General features: G+C 41.0%; 2 protein-coding genes across 4 annotated transcripts in view; one reads left to right on the top strand and one right to left on the bottom strand.

Moving 5' to 3' along the window:
* The window catches only part of USP7 (ubiquitin specific peptidase 7), a 73554-nt gene extending 65918 nt beyond the window's left edge, over nt 1–7636 (top strand). For all 3 annotated transcript variants that reach the window (XM_054842684.1, XM_054842687.1, XM_054842686.1), the window contains exons 29-31: nt 365–436; nt 1226–1316; nt 4147–7636. In XM_054842684.1, the coding sequence (XP_054698659.1) occupies nt 365–436; nt 1226–1316; nt 4147–4253 (270 nt within the window). In that variant the 3' untranslated portion in view covers nt 4254–7636. The remainder of the gene's footprint in view (nt 1–364; nt 437–1225; nt 1317–4146) is intronic.
* A 3455-nt stretch (nt 7637–11091) lies between these two features.
* LITAFD (LITAF domain containing) lies at nt 11092–15325 on the bottom strand. The gene is made up of 4 exons (XM_054842706.1): nt 15220–15325; nt 12961–13026; nt 11661–11820; nt 11092–11200 (listed from the first exon to the last, which is right to left on the bottom strand). The coding sequence occupies exons 1-4, from the start codon at nt 15323–15325 to the stop codon at nt 11092–11094; spliced, it is 441 nt and encodes a 146-aa protein (XP_054698681.1).
* Between the last annotated feature and the right edge of the window lie 5838 nt (nt 15326–21163).

Below are 21163 nucleotides of genomic sequence, written 5' to 3'. Positions count from 1 at the left end.
TTAAAAATAACATGCTTAGAAAGGATTTGTAAAATTCTTTTCCTAAATTCCTGGTTTGCTGCTCATTTTCTGACTTTGTGTCTTAACTTTAACCTGACTTGCACATATCACTAGCAGTGCTTGGTCAATTTATGGGACAGTTTGCATAACGATGAATCAATAAGACTGAAAGTTACTGAATTTGTAGTGAGTTGTATGTTGTTATTCCGTATTGTAGTGGATGATGTTGACACTTGTGTAATTTTGTAAATAACTGAGAGATTAAGGCAATGTATTTCAATGAAGCTTGAAGCAGGAAATATTAACAACATCCCTTTTTTCCTATATATTTTTTTAACATTAAAAATCTTGTTGTAATTATTAGGGTGAACACTTCAGAGAGGTTATGAAGCGGATTCAGACAATGCTGGACATACAGGAAAAAGAGTTTGAAAAGGTAATGGCAAGTTGGGAGAGTTTTTATTGCTGATTGTGGACCCTAAATGAGTTTATTTTAAGAAGCTGGAACACCACAGATGTGGGATAAGTGTAGATTTTGATCAATAGGACAGTTGCTGGACTTAAATAACACTTTCTCTGAGAATAATTAGGTAGAACATGTAGGAGTAGTATTTCTACCCTGCATCAAAAGAGATACTCGGCAAAGCATTAAAGTAACCTAGAAAAGTTTAGATGTGCAGGACCTCTAGAGGCCACCCACTTCAGGTTCCTGCTCAGAGCAGAACTAGCTTGAAGTCAGATTGCTGAGGGTTTTACCTAGTTGCAATTTGAAAACTCCCAAGGATGGGAATTCTGCCATGTTCTGGACACTATTTTAGAGCATTACCACTGTCATTGTGAAGACTTTTCTTTTTTTCTTAGTTATAATCAGGATTTTTCATTTTGCAACTTGTGATGATTGCCTCTTGTCCTTTTGCTGTGCAGCTCTTTGAGAAGAATCCGCTTCTGTGTAACACCCTTCAGTCTGTGGAAGACTAGATGCCCCTGTTAGCCTTTTCTTCTCTGGGCTAAACAAATCCATTTCTCGTAGCTTCTTGGGCTCCAGCCCCCTAACTGTTTTACTGGACTATTATTGCTGGACTTGCTGAACAGGATTGGCATTTACCAACCCCTGAAGAATACTACTTAAAACCAGCTACAAGTTAGACTATGAAATTAGACTTGAAGGCTTTATTTTAATGCAGTATCTCACCAATTTGTTTGGGTTTTTTTTTCCTTTTCATAGTTTAAATTTGCAATTGTAATGATGGGCCGACACCAATATCTCAATGAAGATGAGTATGAAGTGAACTTGAAAGATTTTGAGCCCCAACCTGGTGAGTTCTTAGACAACCTGACTATTCTTTTGGCCTGCTGAAGTTGCTCTGCCAGTTGTTGTATGTGATTATCCTCAACTCAGGATGTAGAAGGATACATGAAATATGTTATGTGTAGTAACTAAGCAAGTATTTATATATGCTTGTGTACACACTTAACACTGTTAAGTGTATATATGTTAGTCTGAGAATATGTATTTGAGAGACATATAAATAAATAATCTATTTCCTTGTGAGTTAAAAGTTTGCATTTGAGGGACCAAATGGGTCAAATATCAGTATAACAGACTTTACAGAAGAGTTACAAGGTCAGTTGCACCTTATCTGTATTGTCCATCTGCTCCCTTGTACGTTTTATTCTCACGTTGTTATTGGGGTACGTGCTCATGTTACTCTTAAAAAATATTAAGGTGCATTCTCATGACATTCTTCTTCTAAGTGTGCTGCAAAGAGGTATTCGAATTTTCATATTCATTGAAGATACTCATTGTTTGTTCTAGATATATGCAGCGAATCTGAAGAATCTAACAATATTACATATGTGAATAGGATGCTGTTTAGATTTCCTAAGAGATGATTCACCAAGCTACATATGCAGCTCTGTTCTGAGTTTGTCTGTGGATGGTCTACTATCTTGTTCACTTGACTGATACTTAACGCTCTATTCTCTGAGGAATTTACACATAGAAGAAACCAGGTTAATCCTTCAGGTGTGCCACCGCAGTCATCTTTTGAGAGTTTCAGTTGGGAATGGCACCTTTGAATCTGCAGTCAGGGCTCTTTTGAAAGCCTTGATTTCATCAGCACTTTTTTCCCCTAGCTTAGCTGAGGGTTCCTTTTTGTGAGCTGCTCTGTCTGGTAGAAACGAGATTGAGGGCAACTTGCTCTCTGCTATTCTATTTTTCTGACAATTATGAGCTCTGGTTTTTGTTGACAGGTTGTGCTAGGGCCAAACTTTCTCTGACTTTTTCAAGCAGTGTTCTGGATTTATGTAACAGTTGAAAAAAACAAACCCCACAAAAAGAAAAACCAACCAACAAAACAACCTGTAACTGACAAGTATTTCGAAACCCACAGAGTGTTAGACCTATACTATAATTGAGTACTTTGCAGGAACCTAGCAAAAAGTCCTCTCATTTTGGTATGTTACACAGCCAGGTTTATGGCTGTGAATATGAGGGGACTTATCAAAACTTAACAAAACTGCATCTGCACAAGTCATCCGTGAGTAGAGAAGCTTGTCACTTGAGGGACTTCCTCTGCACTTAGTTGTGAGGGGTCTCTGGATGACAAATTCGGAGGTGGATGTTTCTCCATGGACAGATGAACTCTCTCTTGTGTGTTCAGAACAGGCAGAGTCCTGATTTTATTCTGTGACTCATCTTTCTGGGGGCAGGAAGGGGAAGGCAATAGTCTGAAACGAACTGTCGGACTTTCTGAGCAAAGCAGAGCCAGTATTGCCAAAACAATGTGAAAGACTAACCAGGTAACTGGGTCAAAAGTACAGAACATGGCAGAAATTGGAAAAGGGAGAACTTGAACTGTTTGTAGGAGTTGTAGGGAATGTGAGATTAAAGGGTTTTAATTTGAAAGTTCACGGGAAGTTGCCCCTTTGGTATAATACACTCCGATAGAATTCATTCCCCCCTGAAATTCTCCTATGGGGTGATAACATGATGCTCTAATGCCTTCTTATCTAAGTAGTATTTCCAGATTTTAACACATGCTGGACTGATTGAACCAAAGCTTTGGCATTTTCTAATTTGATTGATGTAGCTGATGTCGATAGTGAACCTCTGCTTTTACAAAGATGAACTCCGGTAGTGATTGTGCTGGCACTAATGGCGTAGGACTTCATTTCTTTCTTTAAAAGACATTAAAGTAATCTCAGCAAGATTGGCAGTTCTCTTCTGTATTTGACATTAACCATTATGTCAAACAAAAAGACAAATAATTTTGATTGAAGAAAATATATCTAAAAATGCAGATGCAGGCAAACAAAAAGGTCAAGTGTTCTACGTTTTCATGGTTGCAGTTGATGGCTTTGAATGTAGGAGTGTGCTTTTCCTGCTGGGGGGCTATTCAGTTTCTGCCTTTATCATTTTACTTCAAAGAACATTTGATGCTCTGCATAGAGGACATCATAAAAGAGAATTTCTCCCATTTGCAAGATGTATGTGGACTGTGGCTTTTCATGAAAACTAGTGGTGGCTAAAACCATATTGGGTTGAACAAGTGGAAAAATCTGTTTTATTTACAATCTAAATATGACTACATTTTTTTCCTCAGAAATAAAGAGGTCAGTTACATGATTTCTTAATTAACTGATTATTTGCATTTTACATGAATTTAACAAATGTCCCTAAATGTTAAACCAGGTGATAAAAATAACTTAATACAGCAGGCATAACTTACAATATTGCAAATACTATAGGTTGTAATATGTAGATGATGGATGCCTTCCTGTTTCAAACAGCCTCAGCGCTTTGGTGAAAGCTGGTACTTTGATGTGTCTGTGGCTGTAAATTATAATTAGTTTTCTTGCTTTAGCACACACTTCACTGCTGTAAACTCCTATAAATGACTGAAGAGGAGAAAAAGCAGGTACCTGATCCAGGAGCAGCTGTAAAATGTATTATTGGAAGGAAAGCAGCGGTCAGGAAAGCCGCCCTGTTGGCTGTGGACTGCAGGACTGTTCTGCAGTCCTCTGCCGTACCCCGCGATTCCTAGCAAACTGTGAATAGGGCACGCAGGAGTAGTTTGTGTAAAGGAAACTTTCCGATGTAGTCTTAATACTTCATTATTTTTTTTTCTCTCTTTTCTTTTCTAGGCAACATGTCTCATCCAAGGCCATGGCTAGGGCTTGACCATTTCAATAAAGCCCCAAAGAGAAGTCGCTACACTTACCTTGAAAAAGCTATTAAAATCCATAACTGACTTACTTAACCAGATTGTCAAGGCAAGGGACAAAAATAAGTGTGTGTGTGCACCTTTTTAACAACTGTAGAACTTTGGTACACGTGCACTATATCTGAAGTCTTCAGCAAGAGGATTTGCTGCTGATGTTAATTTTATTTTGTTGAGGCTGTTCAGTTTGGCTTCTCTGTATCTATTGACTGCCCTTTTTGAGCAAAATGAAGGTGTTTTTATAAAGCTTGGATGCCAATGAGAGTTATTTTATGGTAAACGTAATGCAAGGCAATTGTCAGCATAATGAGGGAAGAGTTTAGTAGAACAGTTGACATTGGCAAAATATTTGTCTGTAGTACGTTTATAGATGGCATAAGCTGGCTGGCTGCCCTTCCCGGTGTGGTGTTCACCATCACTGCAGCTAGTAAGTCTTATGTTTAGACTCACATCAGATTTATTTCCTTCAGTTATACTTTAAATGACATTTTTGTGCATTTGTAAATGCAAAAAACCTCACATCATCAATAAATAGCAATCTCTACTTCATTGTGTACATTGTTGGCACTTATTCGGGATTTTTGTCTCCTCCAGCTACATAGAATCTTTTTTAATAAACTAGTTTTCATTTAATTTAGTCACTACTTTGCATCCTGTTTTGCCAAATGGATGCCCTGAGTCCTAAAAAGAGATATTTGGGTCTTTTTATTAAATTTTCAACCATTGTTGCAATTTATTATGCCATCTTCTGGCAAATAGAATGACACTCAAAAGTTGGCAAAAGCAAGTGAAAGGATTATAAATATCATTAATTTAGTTAACATGGGAAGAGATGGGGAAAACACAAGAAATAGCCTTTTAGCACAGAGGGCATGCTCACTAGTGTTTAGTAAGCTGTTGACTTTGTATAAAAAAGGAGGAAAAAAAAGAAAAAAAGAAGAAAAAAAGAAAAATGAAATTGTATATTTAATGAATGAACATGTACAATTTAACACTTGGAGGTTAATTTTGTTGGGTGAGTCTGCAAGTGAATTTCACTGATGTTGATATTCATTGTGTGTAGTTTTATTTCAGTCCCCAGACTGCTTCCTTTTATTTTGGAGCTAATGCCAGCCGCTTGTCTAGTTTTGAGTGCAGTAAAGATAGAATCAGCAATTCACACTTAATTTTACATTCTTTTCCAGTATTTTATTTTGTTTCTGTAGCCGCAGTGTACAACAACTCTTCCTGTATATTGCCTTTTTTTGCTGGAAAATGTTGTATGTTGAATAAAATTTTCTATAAAATTTTTCTTCGGTGAGTGATGACATGGACGTTGAAGAAGATTTCTCCTCTCCTTGGAAATAAGAGTTTTGGGAAATGTTTTCATTTGTGAGGTTTTGCTAAAGGTGTGGTTTTTTTCTTAAGTGTTCACAGTTGTATAACCCTCGTATTGGTTGTTTTAAGGAAAATTTGTGGGGTTTTCTGTTTAATTGTTTTGGAGGTTTGGGTTTTTTTGGTTTTTGGTTTTTTTTACCTCCTAACTAGTCACATTTGAGCTTAACAAATAAAAGGTTTTCCAGGAAGGAGCCGTGTATAAATAAGACAAATGCAAAAAATTATTTTACTAGTTTGTTTGTAAAGCTTGTAGTAGAGTCTTTGTGGTATACTTGACTCTGCCTGCCTGTACAAAATTTTGTGGTCCAGATTCTTGAGTCTAATGTTATAAATGGTGTAAAGTCAAATCTGGAGTCTCGAAAGGTAAGCTCTCTTAATAGAGTAATAGATCCCCACCGTAATGTGTTCCCTGTATTCATAACCAAAACAGAAAGTGCTTAGAAGCTTCCCTTTCTCAGACTGTCAATAAACATTTAGTAAGGGTTGTGTACATGTGATGGCCTTTATACTTTTTTCTGAGATGGATTCTGGTGATTACTGAAAACACCAGCAGGTATTTTTAAATTAAATTTTAAGATCTATTTCATTCTTTTAGCTTTAAAATGAATTGATCGCTCAAGCTTTAGGTATGTTTGGATTTCTTAATTTATATCTTGCAGTGCTTCTAACTGTCTCTTATTTCCAGTCAAGGCAAACTAATTGTTTGGGGGTTTTTGTCATCTGAGTGCATAGGTTACAGGTAGAGGGAAGTGCTTAAATGGCATGCCTTAAGCGGATAAAGCTTTGGTTTGTATTTGCACCGAACTGGTGAGAATTACACCACCATCCAAGTGGTGATTTTACTAGTACTTGGACTGTCTCTACAGGCTTTCAGTAAATGTCAGGATTTGTATTCAGAATATTTCTGTAAAATCAGAGACTCTGGTCAGCAGTAGTAAGCACTAATTATATTTTGTGAATTTAATGTTACGGTAGACTGATATAATATTGAGCTTGTATCTGAATGTCGCTAAGTTTTCACATTAATTTATGTGATGTTGGCAGCTTTTAGGGAATATCTTAAGAAATCACAATACTTCCTATTTCAGAAGAAAATATCTCTAGCAAAGTAAATTTTGGGTGCCTTTTGATTTTTTTAGATGACTAGTTTTTACATGCTTCAGTATTTGTGTTACTCCCACAATAGTTTTGAAAAGACGATACATTAAGGCATTCCATATGCAGTTTTCAATAACTGAAGTTTTTTATGAAGTTTTTTATTTTGAGCACAAGTAACTTGTTATTCAAATGTGGAAACACACACCTATGAAGAGAAGAGGAGGACAGGAGGTTTTCTCAGGTGCAGTATGTTTGTTTAGTTCATTCTAAAAAATGAAAAGAATACAGTCTTCAAAATTACCATGCTTTCCATTTCTTAATTCAGATTTTGGAATTATCTGGATAATAGACAGTGAACACATTAAATTAAGTTAACGATAATATAAGTGTTAAGCAATAAGGATGTAATTTCATGGTACACAGGATCAGAGCAACATGATGTTAATGGCCCATCTGAATTCTCCCTATGAAAATAGCAAGCGTTGTTCCTGTAGATTTACATAGTGCCTTTTGTCCTAAAGGAGTCCAAAGCATTCTGTGAAATCTAAGCAAATCACACCAGTGACATAGTTGCTGACTAGAGAGTGACAGCCAACAAAAACACCCTTTATACAAGAAGGCTTGCTTAGCAACCCCGGGACAAGATGCGTCAGAGGGATCGGGCCGATGTCGTACCGCAGGACGTGCAGAGCGTGCATTGCTTCCCACGTACTGGATCTACCTCAGCTGCTGCCCCTCCGGAGCTGGCACACCGGCATCTCGCCCCAGCATCCCACTGGAGCTTGGACCAGCCTGTCCTGCGGGCTCTGTGCTGGCTGCGGGTGTCAGTGCCCAGATCTAAGCTATGCCGTGGTTTTGCTATTTAATATCCTTTGTGAGAAATCATTTTCTGTAGGAACTGTATATATTGTAAATAAAATAGACTAGGATAAACACTGGATTGGTGTCTTGTCCGTTCATTTTAGGAAAGATTGGGAATGAAAGCTAATGGGTTGCTCGGAAGTCGGGGTGATTTTGGTTAGATCAAAGAGAAATTTTGCAAAATTCTGCAAAATTGTATGTCAAGAATGACATTCATAGTGCAGGGAGAGCTGGCCAGAAGGTAAATGTTGATTTCTGTGGCAATTTTCCAGGTTTTGGACCCTTGTTTTTTCTCAGAGGAACTAAACAAGCATTTGGATATTGAGGCAGAGAATGTAGGTATTTGGTGTGAGCGGTGTGGTGCCATTTATTGTTCGCTTTTAAACCAGCCTGGTCTTTAGGGTCAGAAAAAGGGGAAAACATTCGCATGTAATAGGCTTGAATCCGGCTTCTGATCCATGCTCAACTTAATTTCTGTCCCAGGTGAAGTTGAAGTTAGCTGTGTACCAAGCACGGCAGGAAATTACATTTGCCAACCACCAGGCTGTAGCTGGAAGCCTTTACTGTTTATGAAGTACTTGTGTAAACTATCATGCCTCCAAATGTTGGTGTAAAAATGTTCTAACTACTTCTGTTAAGTATCTCTTGCACATCTTAAATCATATATGTAATTTTTGCTTTGTATATATTCATGTGGTTTTGGTTTTTGCACCTTTTTTCCTAAACATTACCAGCTTGATGCATTATTTACCACTACTTAACAGCAAAGCTCGCTGTTTCACAGCCAGATTTTAAAGTGGAGAAAAATCTTAACATTTAAAAAAAACACATGTGAAACAGTACAAAACCTGTTGGGCTGACATCTACATGACCGCTTGTGGATTTAATCATTGTGGTCTTATTTCCTATTCGGTCAAAGCAGGTTGAGCCACCAGAGGATGCCGAGTTACCGGGTGGACACTGGGACTGCTGCTCTTGGAATTGCCTTCGCTGCAGCACTGGGTTGGGAGGGCCAGGAGGTGTTGGCTTTGGGCGTCCTGCTGGGCCGTGGAGTCATCGTAAAAGCTCCTTTATAGAAACACCTCACTCGAGAAACTGCACTACCAAGGCTGTACTCCTTGTAGAGGTTGTGAGTTTCTAAATGTATGAAATACAATGCAAACCCAGGTAATGGATGGTTGTTTCCTCTGGCCACGTGCTGTGCTCAGGTCCTGAGGAAGCCAGGGAAGGGTTTGTTCCCTGGGGTCCCACCTCTGGCTCAGGGATGCTGATCAGCATCAAGGTGGGTCTTACAGCTGAAGATGTGTGGAACGCTGAATCACACTGTGCTTGCTCTAAACCCAGTTTCTGCTCGGCTACTAGCAGCAGTTCTCTTCAACGCTATCTCTTGGTTTTGCTGTTCTCTTGTGCATGCAGCCGGGCAACATGCCATCTTCAGTTTGTGGTGTCGACCACGCTGAAAGGTCAGCCTACTGCTCCTGCACAAATGTGAGCTACTTCTGCGTTGGTTTGATTTGCCTGGAAAATAGTGGAACAGTTTTTACTTGCATTGATCCAAGTGCACTTTTTTCACATCTTAGTCTAAAGACTGGAGTTTCTATAATCTAAAGGCTGCGGTTCTTGTACTTCTTGAAGCAAAAAGCCACGCACACGTCCACCCTGGTTTAGCTAAGCCATTTTAAAATGTGCCACTAGCTAAACAGACGCTATTTAGCCGCACAGACGAGCTGCAGGTGGTTTAAGATGACTGGAGAGCGGGCAGTGCCGTTCCCGGAGCTCCTTCCCGCCGTGGTGCAGGGCCCGGCCCCGCCGGCGGTCTCGCGGGGAGCGCGCTCTCTGCCCCGCCAGGGGGCGGGCGCTGCGTCTCTCTCCCTCAGCCGCCTGAGGAGAAGGCGCCGCGGCCGGGAGGGCTTTGGTCCGGTTCGCCACCGGAGGTGTCGATGGGCCGGGATTTTGTGTACAGCCTGTGGTACAGGGCACAGGTGAATGGTGCGGTGCTTCAGAGGAAAAGCTAGTAACGGCTCTGGGCTGCTTGCTGCCGTTGGACGTTTCCTCTCAGGGTCTGTGCCCAGAGTAGCTCGGGCCAGATCCGGCAGTGCCTGGCCCTGGCTGTGCAAGCGGTAGAGCCTGCCTGGCTTTGGGGTGTCCTCCACTAGTGTTCAGTGAGGAAGGTCCTTGTGTGTACCTGTGGCAGCAGCTACGGGGTACACAAAACTGGCAAACCTCTCCTACGGCAAGTCCTGGCCCTAAGAGGAGCTTCAGGATTCAGGAGTCACTCTTGGGAAACAGCTATTTAGGGACAGAGTTGTCTTTTTATGGGTTAAATTGACCAAATAACTAAAACAAAGAGTTTGATGAAACTTAATGTCAGGCTAAGAGTTTTAAAGTTCTTTTAACTACATGGTATGCACAGATGCTTCAGAGCGTGGGCAGGGTACCTCAGTTGTCATGAAACACAATGGTAGGGGCGCGACCTGAGTGCTGCGTGCCACACGTCCCACTTGCCCACAACAATTATGGTATTCCTGTGAAAATAGTTATGATGTTAAAACATTGAAATACAGTCTTCTGTTTATCTCTCAACAAGCAGCTGCTGCTGCTGTCAGTGTTGAGCAGGGTCTAGACACCTTCTGGGCAAGTAATTACAGAGATTTGACTTTACAAGATAAGTGACTTTGGATGAGAACTGTAACAGTTCTCTGTAAAGCGTAAAGCCTAGTACTAAGTCCTTGTTTGGGAGCCAATGCACTGTGGTGGGAAGGCAGAGAGGTAAAACAAGGGCCTTGTGGGTTTGGTGACTCTTTTCAAGCTGTGCTTGCTGATTTTTTTTTTTTTTTCTTTAAATGTTTGGCATTGGCTTAGTTTGTTAATGTAAATGGGGTGCCCCAGTCTGACCTGCATCTCTGCTCTGGATGCAATGGGTTATGGAAGCAAGGCAGACAAGAGATGTTTTACCAGTATTGCTAACAATAACAGGTTTATTTTCTTACCTCACATATAACACAGTAAAGATAGTCTCATAACTTAGCGTTTCATTAATAAATAATCAGCTACACTGTACCACCCACAGCCCCGCAGGGGTAGGTCCCGTACGAAGAAGAGCGGAGAGAAATGAAATCCCGACCAGTGAGTTCCAGTGCGTAGAAGGTAAGTGCTTCTCTAAAATGTGCATGTCCAAACCTCTCAGTTACTGGTGGGTTGAAAAGTGCAGAAGAGTCTGTGCCCCAGCTGGGTTGGAGATTTGAAAGGAAGAAGAGTGGTGCTGAAGTACTCACTAGCTGGTCATTTCACAGCTCAGGACAATGATTCAAATAGAGCATAAATTCAAGTGACACTGTAAATTAGTCTTCAAGGCTTTTTGTTTTAAAGTCAGTCCAACCACGTGGTATACTCCAGATGGACTCACCAGCAAAGGAGCTGCTGCAGAACCTAAGCCTACTCCTATATGTTTCCTAGCAGTAGTTTTACATGTAGAATCTTATGTCGTTAGGAAACAGAGACTTGACATCATCTGGTTGCATAAACTTTGTTTCTATAGTCTTTTGTATCTATAAATATGAAATTGGCAGCATGGGCAGTAATGGTCTGCGTCCTTGAAGATCCTCACGAAGAAAGGTACGAAGCAGCATCCAAAACAGCATCTACAGCCAAAGAGGAGATGGACATGTATGGAATGATTTACTGACTCTTATTTCTGCTGGCTACATCTCTGCCTTATTTTGTCTGTCTTTTCACTGCATGAATCCACTTCTTTCCAAAGGCTCTTAATATTTAAAGTATCTCCCAAAAAAATAATTGTCTTCACTGCTAACATCTTATGTATTAGTCTGATTCTGAGCCTTATTCTAAACTATGGTAGGGAAGTAGACAATGTTGTACTAATTTTTGCTTGTCTTATGAAAAGTAATAACATATTTGGTTAAATTTAGCAAGTTTGCATCCCCTGTAGCCATGATGACCATATCTAGTACGGACCAACTGACTTCTTTCCAAGGAGAAGGGCAAACTGTCTATCTAAGCACTAGCTAGAACTTTATTTTTCAATTACTCTGTTTTAACCTTCTGCTATGAAGAATCTTCAAAGTATACATGAAAACTTACCCAACCATACACATGGTGGTGCACAGAAGGTAAGACAGTCTGCCCAGTCTGTAGGTGACCTGTGTGGTGATGTGCTGGCGGCAGGAAGGGCATATTGTGGGTGTTGGTTTGCTCGAGAAGATTCCTGCTACGATGATCGGAGGCTGAGACACCAAGTAAACTGAGTTCAAGAGGAAATGAGAAAGCAGCAAAATTAGAAGCACAGGAAGTTTTTTTATAAGTTACAAAGTCTTAACTGGAGAATGTATGTTCTTAACGATCTAGAGGCACCTAGTTACTATTACTGATTTCAAGTATATTCATAAGAACCACTGTACTGCTTGTTCCAGTATCCCAATATGCTGCTTTGCCCAGCAGACAGTATTTACTTGGATAAGGACATATACAGGGAATTGTTTATGGGATAATCCCCATAGTCAGGCAGTCTCTACCACCCACTGGCAGATGTACTCTGACACTGCGAATGTATCTTCTGATATTTAAAATAATATGAAAATGCATGTTCTCCCTGAAGAAGAGATTTGAAGGATATAGAGGAGCTTTCTCAATCAACTTTTCAGTAGTTACAAGAAATTCATTGAAGTAGTTACTCTAACATACAGATATCATCAGTCAGATGCTGGTGCTGTCCCAGTAAAGTCTGTAGCTGCCCTCATGTTTTTTCAGTCTGGACCTGAGTCTCTCATGCTCCTTGAGGGGTGTGCCCCTTGTGGGTACATGAAGGGTATTTTTTCAGAAATGTTTTCAGTGAAAAAATACCATTTTAAGCATCCTAAAACAAGTTTAGGGTACATCCACATTGTAGCCTGAAGCGAAACTTCAGGAATGGGAAGATATTGTCTGTTAGATAGATAGGATATAGCATATCTGAGTTTAATTGCCTCCTGGTCTCAGGGGTTTTTAAAAATGTGTCTCCTTCCCTCCTATAAGAGATGTTACTTGACTTCTTTGAAGCCTTTCCTCAGTGTCTGCTTTGAGCTTCTCTACTTCCATAAGGGTGACTAGAACAGGAACAATGAAATAAACTGGACTTATAATGATTTCTTCTGAAAGTCCTAGCTCCTGGCTGGTTTAAAAAAAAAAAAAGGATGCTTCTGTAGATTGGCTAATGCTGGAACAATGAGACTGAGTCTCTCAGTTTATCTTCCAACATTTCTAGAGAAATCTTTCAGCTTCTTGGTTTGTCATTGGGTCAGAAAACTCCATCTTCTCTGTTGATTTTTTAAAACTAAAAGCATTTCACTTTTGTTATCATATACAACCACAAATGTTGTCAGAAAAACAGTCCCCCAGCACTTACCTGGTTGATCAAGGGTGGCTGTTTCTCGACAGGAGTAAGGTGGGGGAGAAGGATATTCATAACCCCCTATGCAAAGAAAAACAGAGCAAAACATAAAAATGCATCCAGCTTGTGCCTCCTGAAACCCTGGCTGGAGACTGGATGAGAGGCTGCCTGGAAGATGCCTCGCAGGGGAGACCTGACATGGCTCAGCAAAGTACAGGACAGGGAAAAAATGCTACTGGATTGGTTCATGGGTTTTTAAAGCCAAAAGACCCCACAGTGCCTAGCTAGACTCACTTTCTATATAACAGAAGCTGAGTAACCAAACTGTTTTTTCAACACAAAAGCAGTAACTGCATCTATTCCAGCATACCATTGGAATAATACTTGGTCTTAATTTAAGGACTCCATTGATAAAGGATCCACAGTGCCTCTAACTAGTTTCAGTGATTACTACTCTTACTATTAGTATTTAGAGCCTTTTTTTTTAGTTTGAATTTTATCTGCCTTCAGCTTCCAGCCAAGGAATTTCATCATACCTTTTGCTCTAGAAAATAGTTAAATATAAGGATAAGGGAGAAGGGAAGCTGATGACTAAGACACCTCATGCTTTTTTACTTCTCTTACTAATCTTGCAAACTAAGAATGCAGTCAGCCTACCTGAGCATGAAATAAATGAATGTATTTAAAAGTACATTCATAAATATGTTCAAAATGAATTAATGTATAAAACTTTAGAGCCAGCTGGCATGGATGTGGCATCAAACTACCAGACCGGTCTGCAGCAGGAGGACAGTCCCTACAGGAAGTTCTGTTTGGTCAAGCCCACACAGCATCAGAGCAACCCTCACGCGCAAGCAGAGCAGCCCTGATGTGGAATTCCAGCCTGCACCGTTGAGCCTTTCAGAAACAATGTGAGTCCAACGAGGGAATAAGCCCAGAGGGGTACAAAATGGGATGCAAAACTGGAATTTTCCAGAGTGAGACAAAATACAATAGCAAAGTTGAAAAAATGTTAGCAATGTTTCCTTGAATGGCTTGCCAGAAATGAAGGAGATTTGCAGTAGCATTTGGGTTTAGTAGTGGTGGTGTGTTTAGTTTTTCATTGGGTTTTTTTACTGTTTTTTGAAGGGGGGTTATTTGTAGAAAAACAAATTTGTAAAAAAAAAAAAAGTAAAGAATTTCCTTTCAATCTAGAAGAGGAATGTGCTTAGTACAAGCGAGTTATCACTCGATGTGTTTTTGTGAAGGACCCACTTCCTGTGCAAGGACAAGATGCTGCAACTCAGCGTTAGATGTGCTGAGTCCCTGTCCCTTGGTTGAGCAGCTCACAAGTGACACCTTTTTCTCCCCAACTCTTACAAGCTCTTCTGAGTTTATAAAGAGGCCAGAGGGGTCTTTGAAGACAAAAATATTTACAGAGAGAGCTGATCTGAAAATAAGTTGAGAGGCCCATTACTGACACATCTAGCCTTATTAATCACCTTCTGATCTCCCATTCTGGTTTCTGCACCAGTCTTTTCTGTTGAATGGCAATTTCCTCAATAGCAGGAAGGTAACAAAGGTAAAATCACTGATATCTCAGTGTGTCTTTCAATGAGTGTGGGCTCGAACAGGCAGAAGACAAAGGAGTGTTGTGAGATACCTGCGTAGGTGTGAAAGCAACGCCTCGTTTCAGAAGGAAGAGCCAACCCAGCCGACCAGCAGCTGTTGGTGCCTGCTCACAGTCATTGAGCTGAATTACCAGAACTTCGGTCATGATGTTTCCCCATGAGACAGCAGCGGGGAGGGATTGCTCGTCCCTATAGAACCTGGCTGCACAACTGACTGGTCTAGGGAGGGCAGCTCTGGGCAGCAGGAGCATTTGAGAAAAGGCCAGTCCTCTGGAAAACTAGCTTACAGTTTGAGTAAGACGTATGCCATCCATGTACACAGTGTGCTGGCTGAACATTTGCTCATTAGGAATATGAAATTATTGTAGAGATACAACTGCAATTCCTTTTCCAATAAAGCACGTGTACTTAGAAAAATTATTAACTAAACCAACAAAAATATTTTTTGCCATTTTAAGTGGTGTTTGTGTTAGGAGCTCATACTAGCTTGCCTACCCCAATCCTGGGTTTTATATGCTGGCAGAGGCGCTTTCTAAATCCATCATGTCCTGGGAAAGCTGGGCCCCTTATGAGCCAGCTCAGGAATGCCCTGGAAATCAACTATCAATGTTTGCCATACAAATAGGGTGCTCTTTCTAAACCCCCCCTGATGAAGCCTGCTTACCCTCTTGGCTGCAGTACTCTGGTGCAGAGGGTTCTTGCATGTAGGGTTCACGATGTGGTTCATACATTATCATAGGAATTTCCACACGTCCTTTCTCATTAGCCATCTCTGCAGTTCACCTGCCAAAAGTAGTGCAAAATAAAATCTACTGTAAGAGACTTTGAGTGCCCTGTGTTTGCCAATTCCTGATTCTATAATTCCTAGTTCTCACACTCAGAGTTTACTTAGAGGAAAATTAGCAGTTCTCATATTCTAGCTTTTTTATAGACTGAAGTGCAATCAGTTCCTGTTACACTTCATGATGAGGAGGATGGGAAAGGAGAGCAGAAAATACCGTCTATATATTTCTTTGTGCTGGAAAGCTAAAAATGTTCGCCCAGAAAACACACTATTCAAAGTGTGTAAACTCGTGACTGAAAGTGTTACCTTTGCAGATAAGTTAACCTATTTTTTTTCTATGGATTGTCAAAATAATCAAGGAGGGGAAGAGCACACTTTGGAGCACCTGTGAAAAACCTTCATGTGTCATTAAGTCAGAGCCTGCAACAGTGCAACTGGTGGCAATTCAGATCTGTCTTTCATTGGGTTATTGTGCAACCTTATCATCATTGCTATGACCAGTTTTGTACTGTGAAACTATTGTCTCATCACTAGTGTGACAGGCTTTTGTTGGGTAAGATCCTTATTAAATATGACTGCGCTGCCTGAGGCTCTGAACAAGATCAGGCCACAAAATATGTGTGTTTTGCAGGTGTTAGCAGGAACTGTTCCTCACAATAAAGGAGAGTGGGAGGAAGAGGACACAGCTGGAGATGTTTGTATTACTGTAAGTAGAATGCTGTTAATTATTCCTAGCTGTCCCTTGAACGACTATGAACTGATTGATTTCCTACTAATGTTAACTGTAGGAGCCCTTTGCAGCAGAAGGTTAGTCTTTCACACAAGTCAGCAAGGAAAGGCAGTTTTGGGGGAAAAGAGAGCAAAGATATTTGTGAGGAGCTGCTAAATGAGTCTGGTGCAGGTTTACTGGCTGCTCAGGTGACTCCACCTAGCTCCTTGCAGTCCAGCTAAATGTCCTCTGTTGTGCAGATGCCTTCCCTGGTTTGGAGCAGGACTTTGCGTGTCTCACCTATTCACTGGTGATGCAAAAGTGAGGGGTTGTATTGTTAAGAGACACTTGGATGAACAAATAGAGGCTGAGAAATGCAACATTTGGCAAGTCAGCACAAACTGTCTGAATATGTGAGGTCAAACTGGAGTAGCATAGAAATTGCTGAACAAGGCAAGATGGTCTCAACCAGGTCTGTTTTCAAGGTGTGTTGGAGGGCAATATGTATGGGGGAGGCCAAAAGAGAGGGGATTAGTAGTGCTGAGGTAAAGCATCAGTTCTTTTAGGGAGGTAGAAAAGGAGGAATTTGAAAATATCACTAGGGAAGAAGTGATGTAATTTTCATGGACTTGGATGAATGGGAAGTGATATGGAAAATGGTAGCAGAATTAATAATAAAGGGAATAGGTAGGGTGGTGTATGTAGAGAAAAAAATCAGAAATACAGCATTGGCCATGTTAAGGTCAGAGATGCTGGAGAAAATTGCTAATGTGTGGGTTGGAGAGGAGGGATGGGGAAAGGTGCATCTCGATATACTTGTTATAAAGAAGCTAAAACAGGTGATTGGGAATGTCAGAGGTATTAATAGGCCATTGTTGAAGATTCATGAGGCTCCCACTGAGAAGAAAACAGAAAAGCTGATAATCAGGAGAACTTGGGTAAGACGAAGCTGTGAGATCCAAGGAGAGTACAGAATAAAGTGTGTCAATAGTAACTGTGGGTTAAGAATGTGATGATAGACGATATTGCATTAGCCACTGTTGACCAAGGACTGTTTCCCTGGGACAAGGATCAGTGGGCAAAATTATAGGGAGTCTCCAAGTTTTTGGCTTATTGCTATCTTGCTACTTTAACACCATACACTAAATACTGGGTGGTGTCAGTCTGGGTGACATTTCTGCTGAATTCATCTCACTGACTGTGTAACTGGATAAAATTCCAAAGCCCTTTCCTCTTTTTCCTGTTTCACAGGCAAAAGCCCTGTCGTGAGGCACAGAGTAGGAGGGAATAATAATGGTGAACGCAGTGAGAGCGTTGCAAGTTAACAACTGGATGCAAGCAAGCACTGACTAATCCTTGCTCCACCCAGTGGGGTATTAGTATAATATCACCAGTTAAATGTATAGGACAGGAGATGCTAAAGTGAATCAGCAGCAGAGGCAGGAATAATGTGGGAGTCCCACTGGATGCCAGGTTTGTGTTTGATCTACTAGAGCTGTCAATCACAGAAGCTGTGGGCTGTAGGCTGTTGATAAAGTTGGTGCCCTGAATTTTCTTACTTTCAGTGTCTTGTTATGCGCTTCTAATAGTCTTGCCAGTAGCTCTGTGTGATGTGATGGAGGACATGCCCCAGAGCAGATGAGCTGGGAGAACTGGATGAGCAGCTGGGCCTCAGCTGCTGCAGGAGCTTCTTCAGCCTGCTGGGAGAAAGTACCAGGGGGTGAGATACCCTCTGGGCCTGAATGCTGCAAGTCCAGAGGTCCAGGAAAGGTGTTCTCTAGTGTGTTTTATGCAACTCAATAGACCCTTTCTTGTGGCACATAAGTGGTTACTATCAGTTCTTGGTTGCAACCATGCCTGTGTTGCCTGAGAGCTCTTTGGGGCTGTGGCCCTCAAACCTGTAAGTGTTACTGCCATAGATTAAAGCTAGAGACTTTCCTTTCCTCTCCTCTCTCACATGTGATCATCTGCTGGAGAGGAAGGTGTGGGAGAGAACAGCCAGTGTTAGTAGCCCTGTAGGAAAAAGTTGTAAGGAGAAATATCAGGCAACAGTTCCTGAAGAGTAGGAAAATGTCCTATAAACTCCCCTCCAGAAACCAGTAACATCTAAGAGGATCATGCTTAATAGCTAGGGAGGTGATGTAAGTTGTCTTCTCTGCAGCCATACTAGGCAAATGGAGCTCTCTGCAAAGGCAGAGCAGATCCTTCTGCACTCCTGACGTGGGGGCTTGGCTTATCTGAAGCACTCCAGATTGACTCAAGCAACTGCAAACTGCTTGATTTGCAGGCAGAAATGTGTAGTCTCAGGGACACGGAAACAAGTCTATGCCTTCTCTCCTCTGAAGTCTCAGTCTCCTCTACATATGGGTGTAATCGGTTTGCACTGGAAAATAAAGCTCACTTTAAGTCCTGTGGAAACCAGTATTAAAAAAAAAAAAAAAGGCAAATCACACCCTGAGGCATATACACAAAGAGCCAATTCAGGGAAAGGAAGGTGGAAATGACAAAGCCTTTACGTTCCAAGAAGGACATATCCTAGGGGAGAATGGGCAGTGGCAGTTTCCATCATCTTCCTCTGGATTTGCTCCAGGCACTTGTGTTCTGGTGTGAAGAGCAGTTATCATGCAGCCAAGCAAAGCTGCTGAACTGCGAAATTCCACAGCAGGGCCCAGCTCTCTGGCTCTCACTCGCACCTTTGCACATTCCCTCCCGAATGAATGTTTCTGCTAAATAAACCCACAGATGAGAATAGTTTGATGTGTGCCTGCAAAGAGGCACAGGCACTGTCATTTGTGCTTTGTAGAGGGGAAACTGAGACACATGGAGGATAATCTTTTCAGGAGTCCTGACAGAGTTGTCATTTGGCCTCCGATGTATGGTTCAAATAGTTGCAAAGAGAAGGATGACTTTCCTCTCTCTTTGTGGTATTTTTCAGAAAGGTTTTTCAGGTGCTGCGTGTTTGCAGCGGTGGGCAGAGAGACAGTCTTGTCTATGCAAATCACTTTTTACCTTTCAGAAATACTTTTTCCAGTTTGATTTCAAGTTTGTTGGAAATATGTCTTTCCCACAAACGTTTCTTCAAAGATGACATTGTGGTATTTGAAATGGAAGCGTTCATGAGCCTGGAGAGTCCTCTGGGGTTCGTGTCCATTTTGACCTAGGTGTATAACTCAGCAGAATACAAACTGGGAGCTACTCGACAGTAATTTCAGGAATCTCATTACTTGAGTGCTGATACATCGTTGTTTTAGTCTTATGAGCCTATGCCAATGAAGTATTTACGATTTCATTTGAAAATTGAAGTTCACTGCAGTACTAATTCTTCTCCATTCAGATTCAGAAATTATAGTCTGAAAAGGAGAGGAAGCAGATGGGATTTGGCAGGTGCATGTGTATCAGAGTCCAGGTAACATTTCTTTTACCTTGCTATTCTGTTCTGTTGCAGTTCTTCCTCAGAAGTAGATTGACCTAGTTAAAAAAATTATGCAGTACTTCTGTGAAAGCTGATCAAGATTTCCTAATTTTTATTTTTTTTTTTTACTGAGGCTGTTTTTTTAGCAAGAAGGTTAATTGTTGGTCTCGTGCTGCAGAGTCCAAATGAAGTTTCTAAAAAGCCTTCAAAAGTGCTTGGCACTGGCCTATCCGTATTCCAGTTGAAGCAGTGGAGCTGCCCACAGGACTTAGATGTGGATGTAACAGCACAAAATATCTAGCGCTTCTGGGAGTGGAGGAGAAAATGTAGGGACAACTTGGGCATGTGAGAGAGGGACTAAAGTTGCAAAGGACTGTCTCTGTGCCATCTGTACTACTGCTGGCAATAAGGGCTGGATCAGTATCATGTCATCTAGCAGGAGGTTATCATATTTGGCTATCGCATCATGTACCAGGATGGCATCCAGAATCTTAGGCAGGACAGGAAGCAATGACTTTATAAGAAAGGTGTTTAATATCCATTCCAGCCTTTCCAGCCGCATTTATGAGACAATTTCAATTTCTGCTGTTTTAAAGAGTGACCATAAAATGCCATTGCTGGCATGCAATTATATCTGTGGCTTGAACAATATCAAGTGCCTCTGTTTTACTTTATTGAAGCAGTTAATTCTAGTTTTTGACTAGCAATGAAACCCTGAATTCCTCAGTGGAGAGATCTTTTCCCTTTAGCCCAGACTAGGTTGTTTATGGTAACATTCACAACATGCTGAGGCTTTTCAGATGTTCAGGAAGGAATAGTTTCAGCTCTAATACAGATAAACTAAGAGTTGGGGAGCAGCATTCAGGTATTTGTTTATTCTTATTCTTAAAATAGAAGCTAAAAGAGATGACTAATGGCAGCAAATTAAAAGCTGGACATTAAAAAGTATTGAGGATGCCTGAAGTTGACAACCTTTTCAGTGAGGTGAAGGATACTCTGCCAGTTCCCCATTCTTTACGCCTGAATTTAATTTTTAATCTTACAGTTGTTCTGGCTTTTAAGCCTGTATCAGGCTACCAGCTTCCTTTCTCAAATGGAGAGGATGTAGCTATGGGGGATTCAACTGAATATGAGCTGTATTTCTTGTTGCAAACTCTTCACCTGGTTCCATTGGCTTGTCTGTTGACTGCATTGACTCACTAGCCAATATGTAAGGTCACTGCTTGAAGTGGTCAGTGGAAGAAGTTGGTTGTTCATCTGTTAAAGTCATCAGGATGTTTTTGTCATTGAGCCAGGGAGCTGAGTAGAACCCAGAAAGTCACTGTGTAGATACTGCTTCTCCTCCTCTCGTGTGGAAAGGGAGATATTTATGTGTAATCCAAGTCCCCATGACTTACATAGAAGTTTAGAGTAAAACGAGCATAGCCATTGTTCACAAAATCAGGAGGAAGCATATACTGAAGAGTGAAATGTTGGTGAACTGAGCTCTACTGAGAAAGAGGTCTTTGCTTTTTCTATTTTGGAGAAAGCCTTTTCTCCTTTATGGTGTTGTAAATGGTGACACAGATGCAAAGAGATTTGGAAGGTTTTGGAGTTTTGTGTTTTTTTAAAAAGTGCGACCCAGCGTTCATTTGCTGTGATGTGTGCCCAGAGGGCTGGTCGCCTGGTTACTGGGCTTGCACAGGCAGCTGCACTTGTGCATG

This window comes from Grus americana, chromosome 15, assembly GCF_028858705.1.
Source record: "Grus americana isolate bGruAme1 chromosome 15, bGruAme1.mat, whole genome shotgun sequence".
NCBI lineage: Eukaryota > Metazoa > Chordata > Aves > Gruiformes > Gruidae > Grus > Grus americana.
The sequence above is the reverse complement of the archived record's forward strand: the minus strand, read 5'-3'. Positions and strand labels throughout refer to the sequence as shown.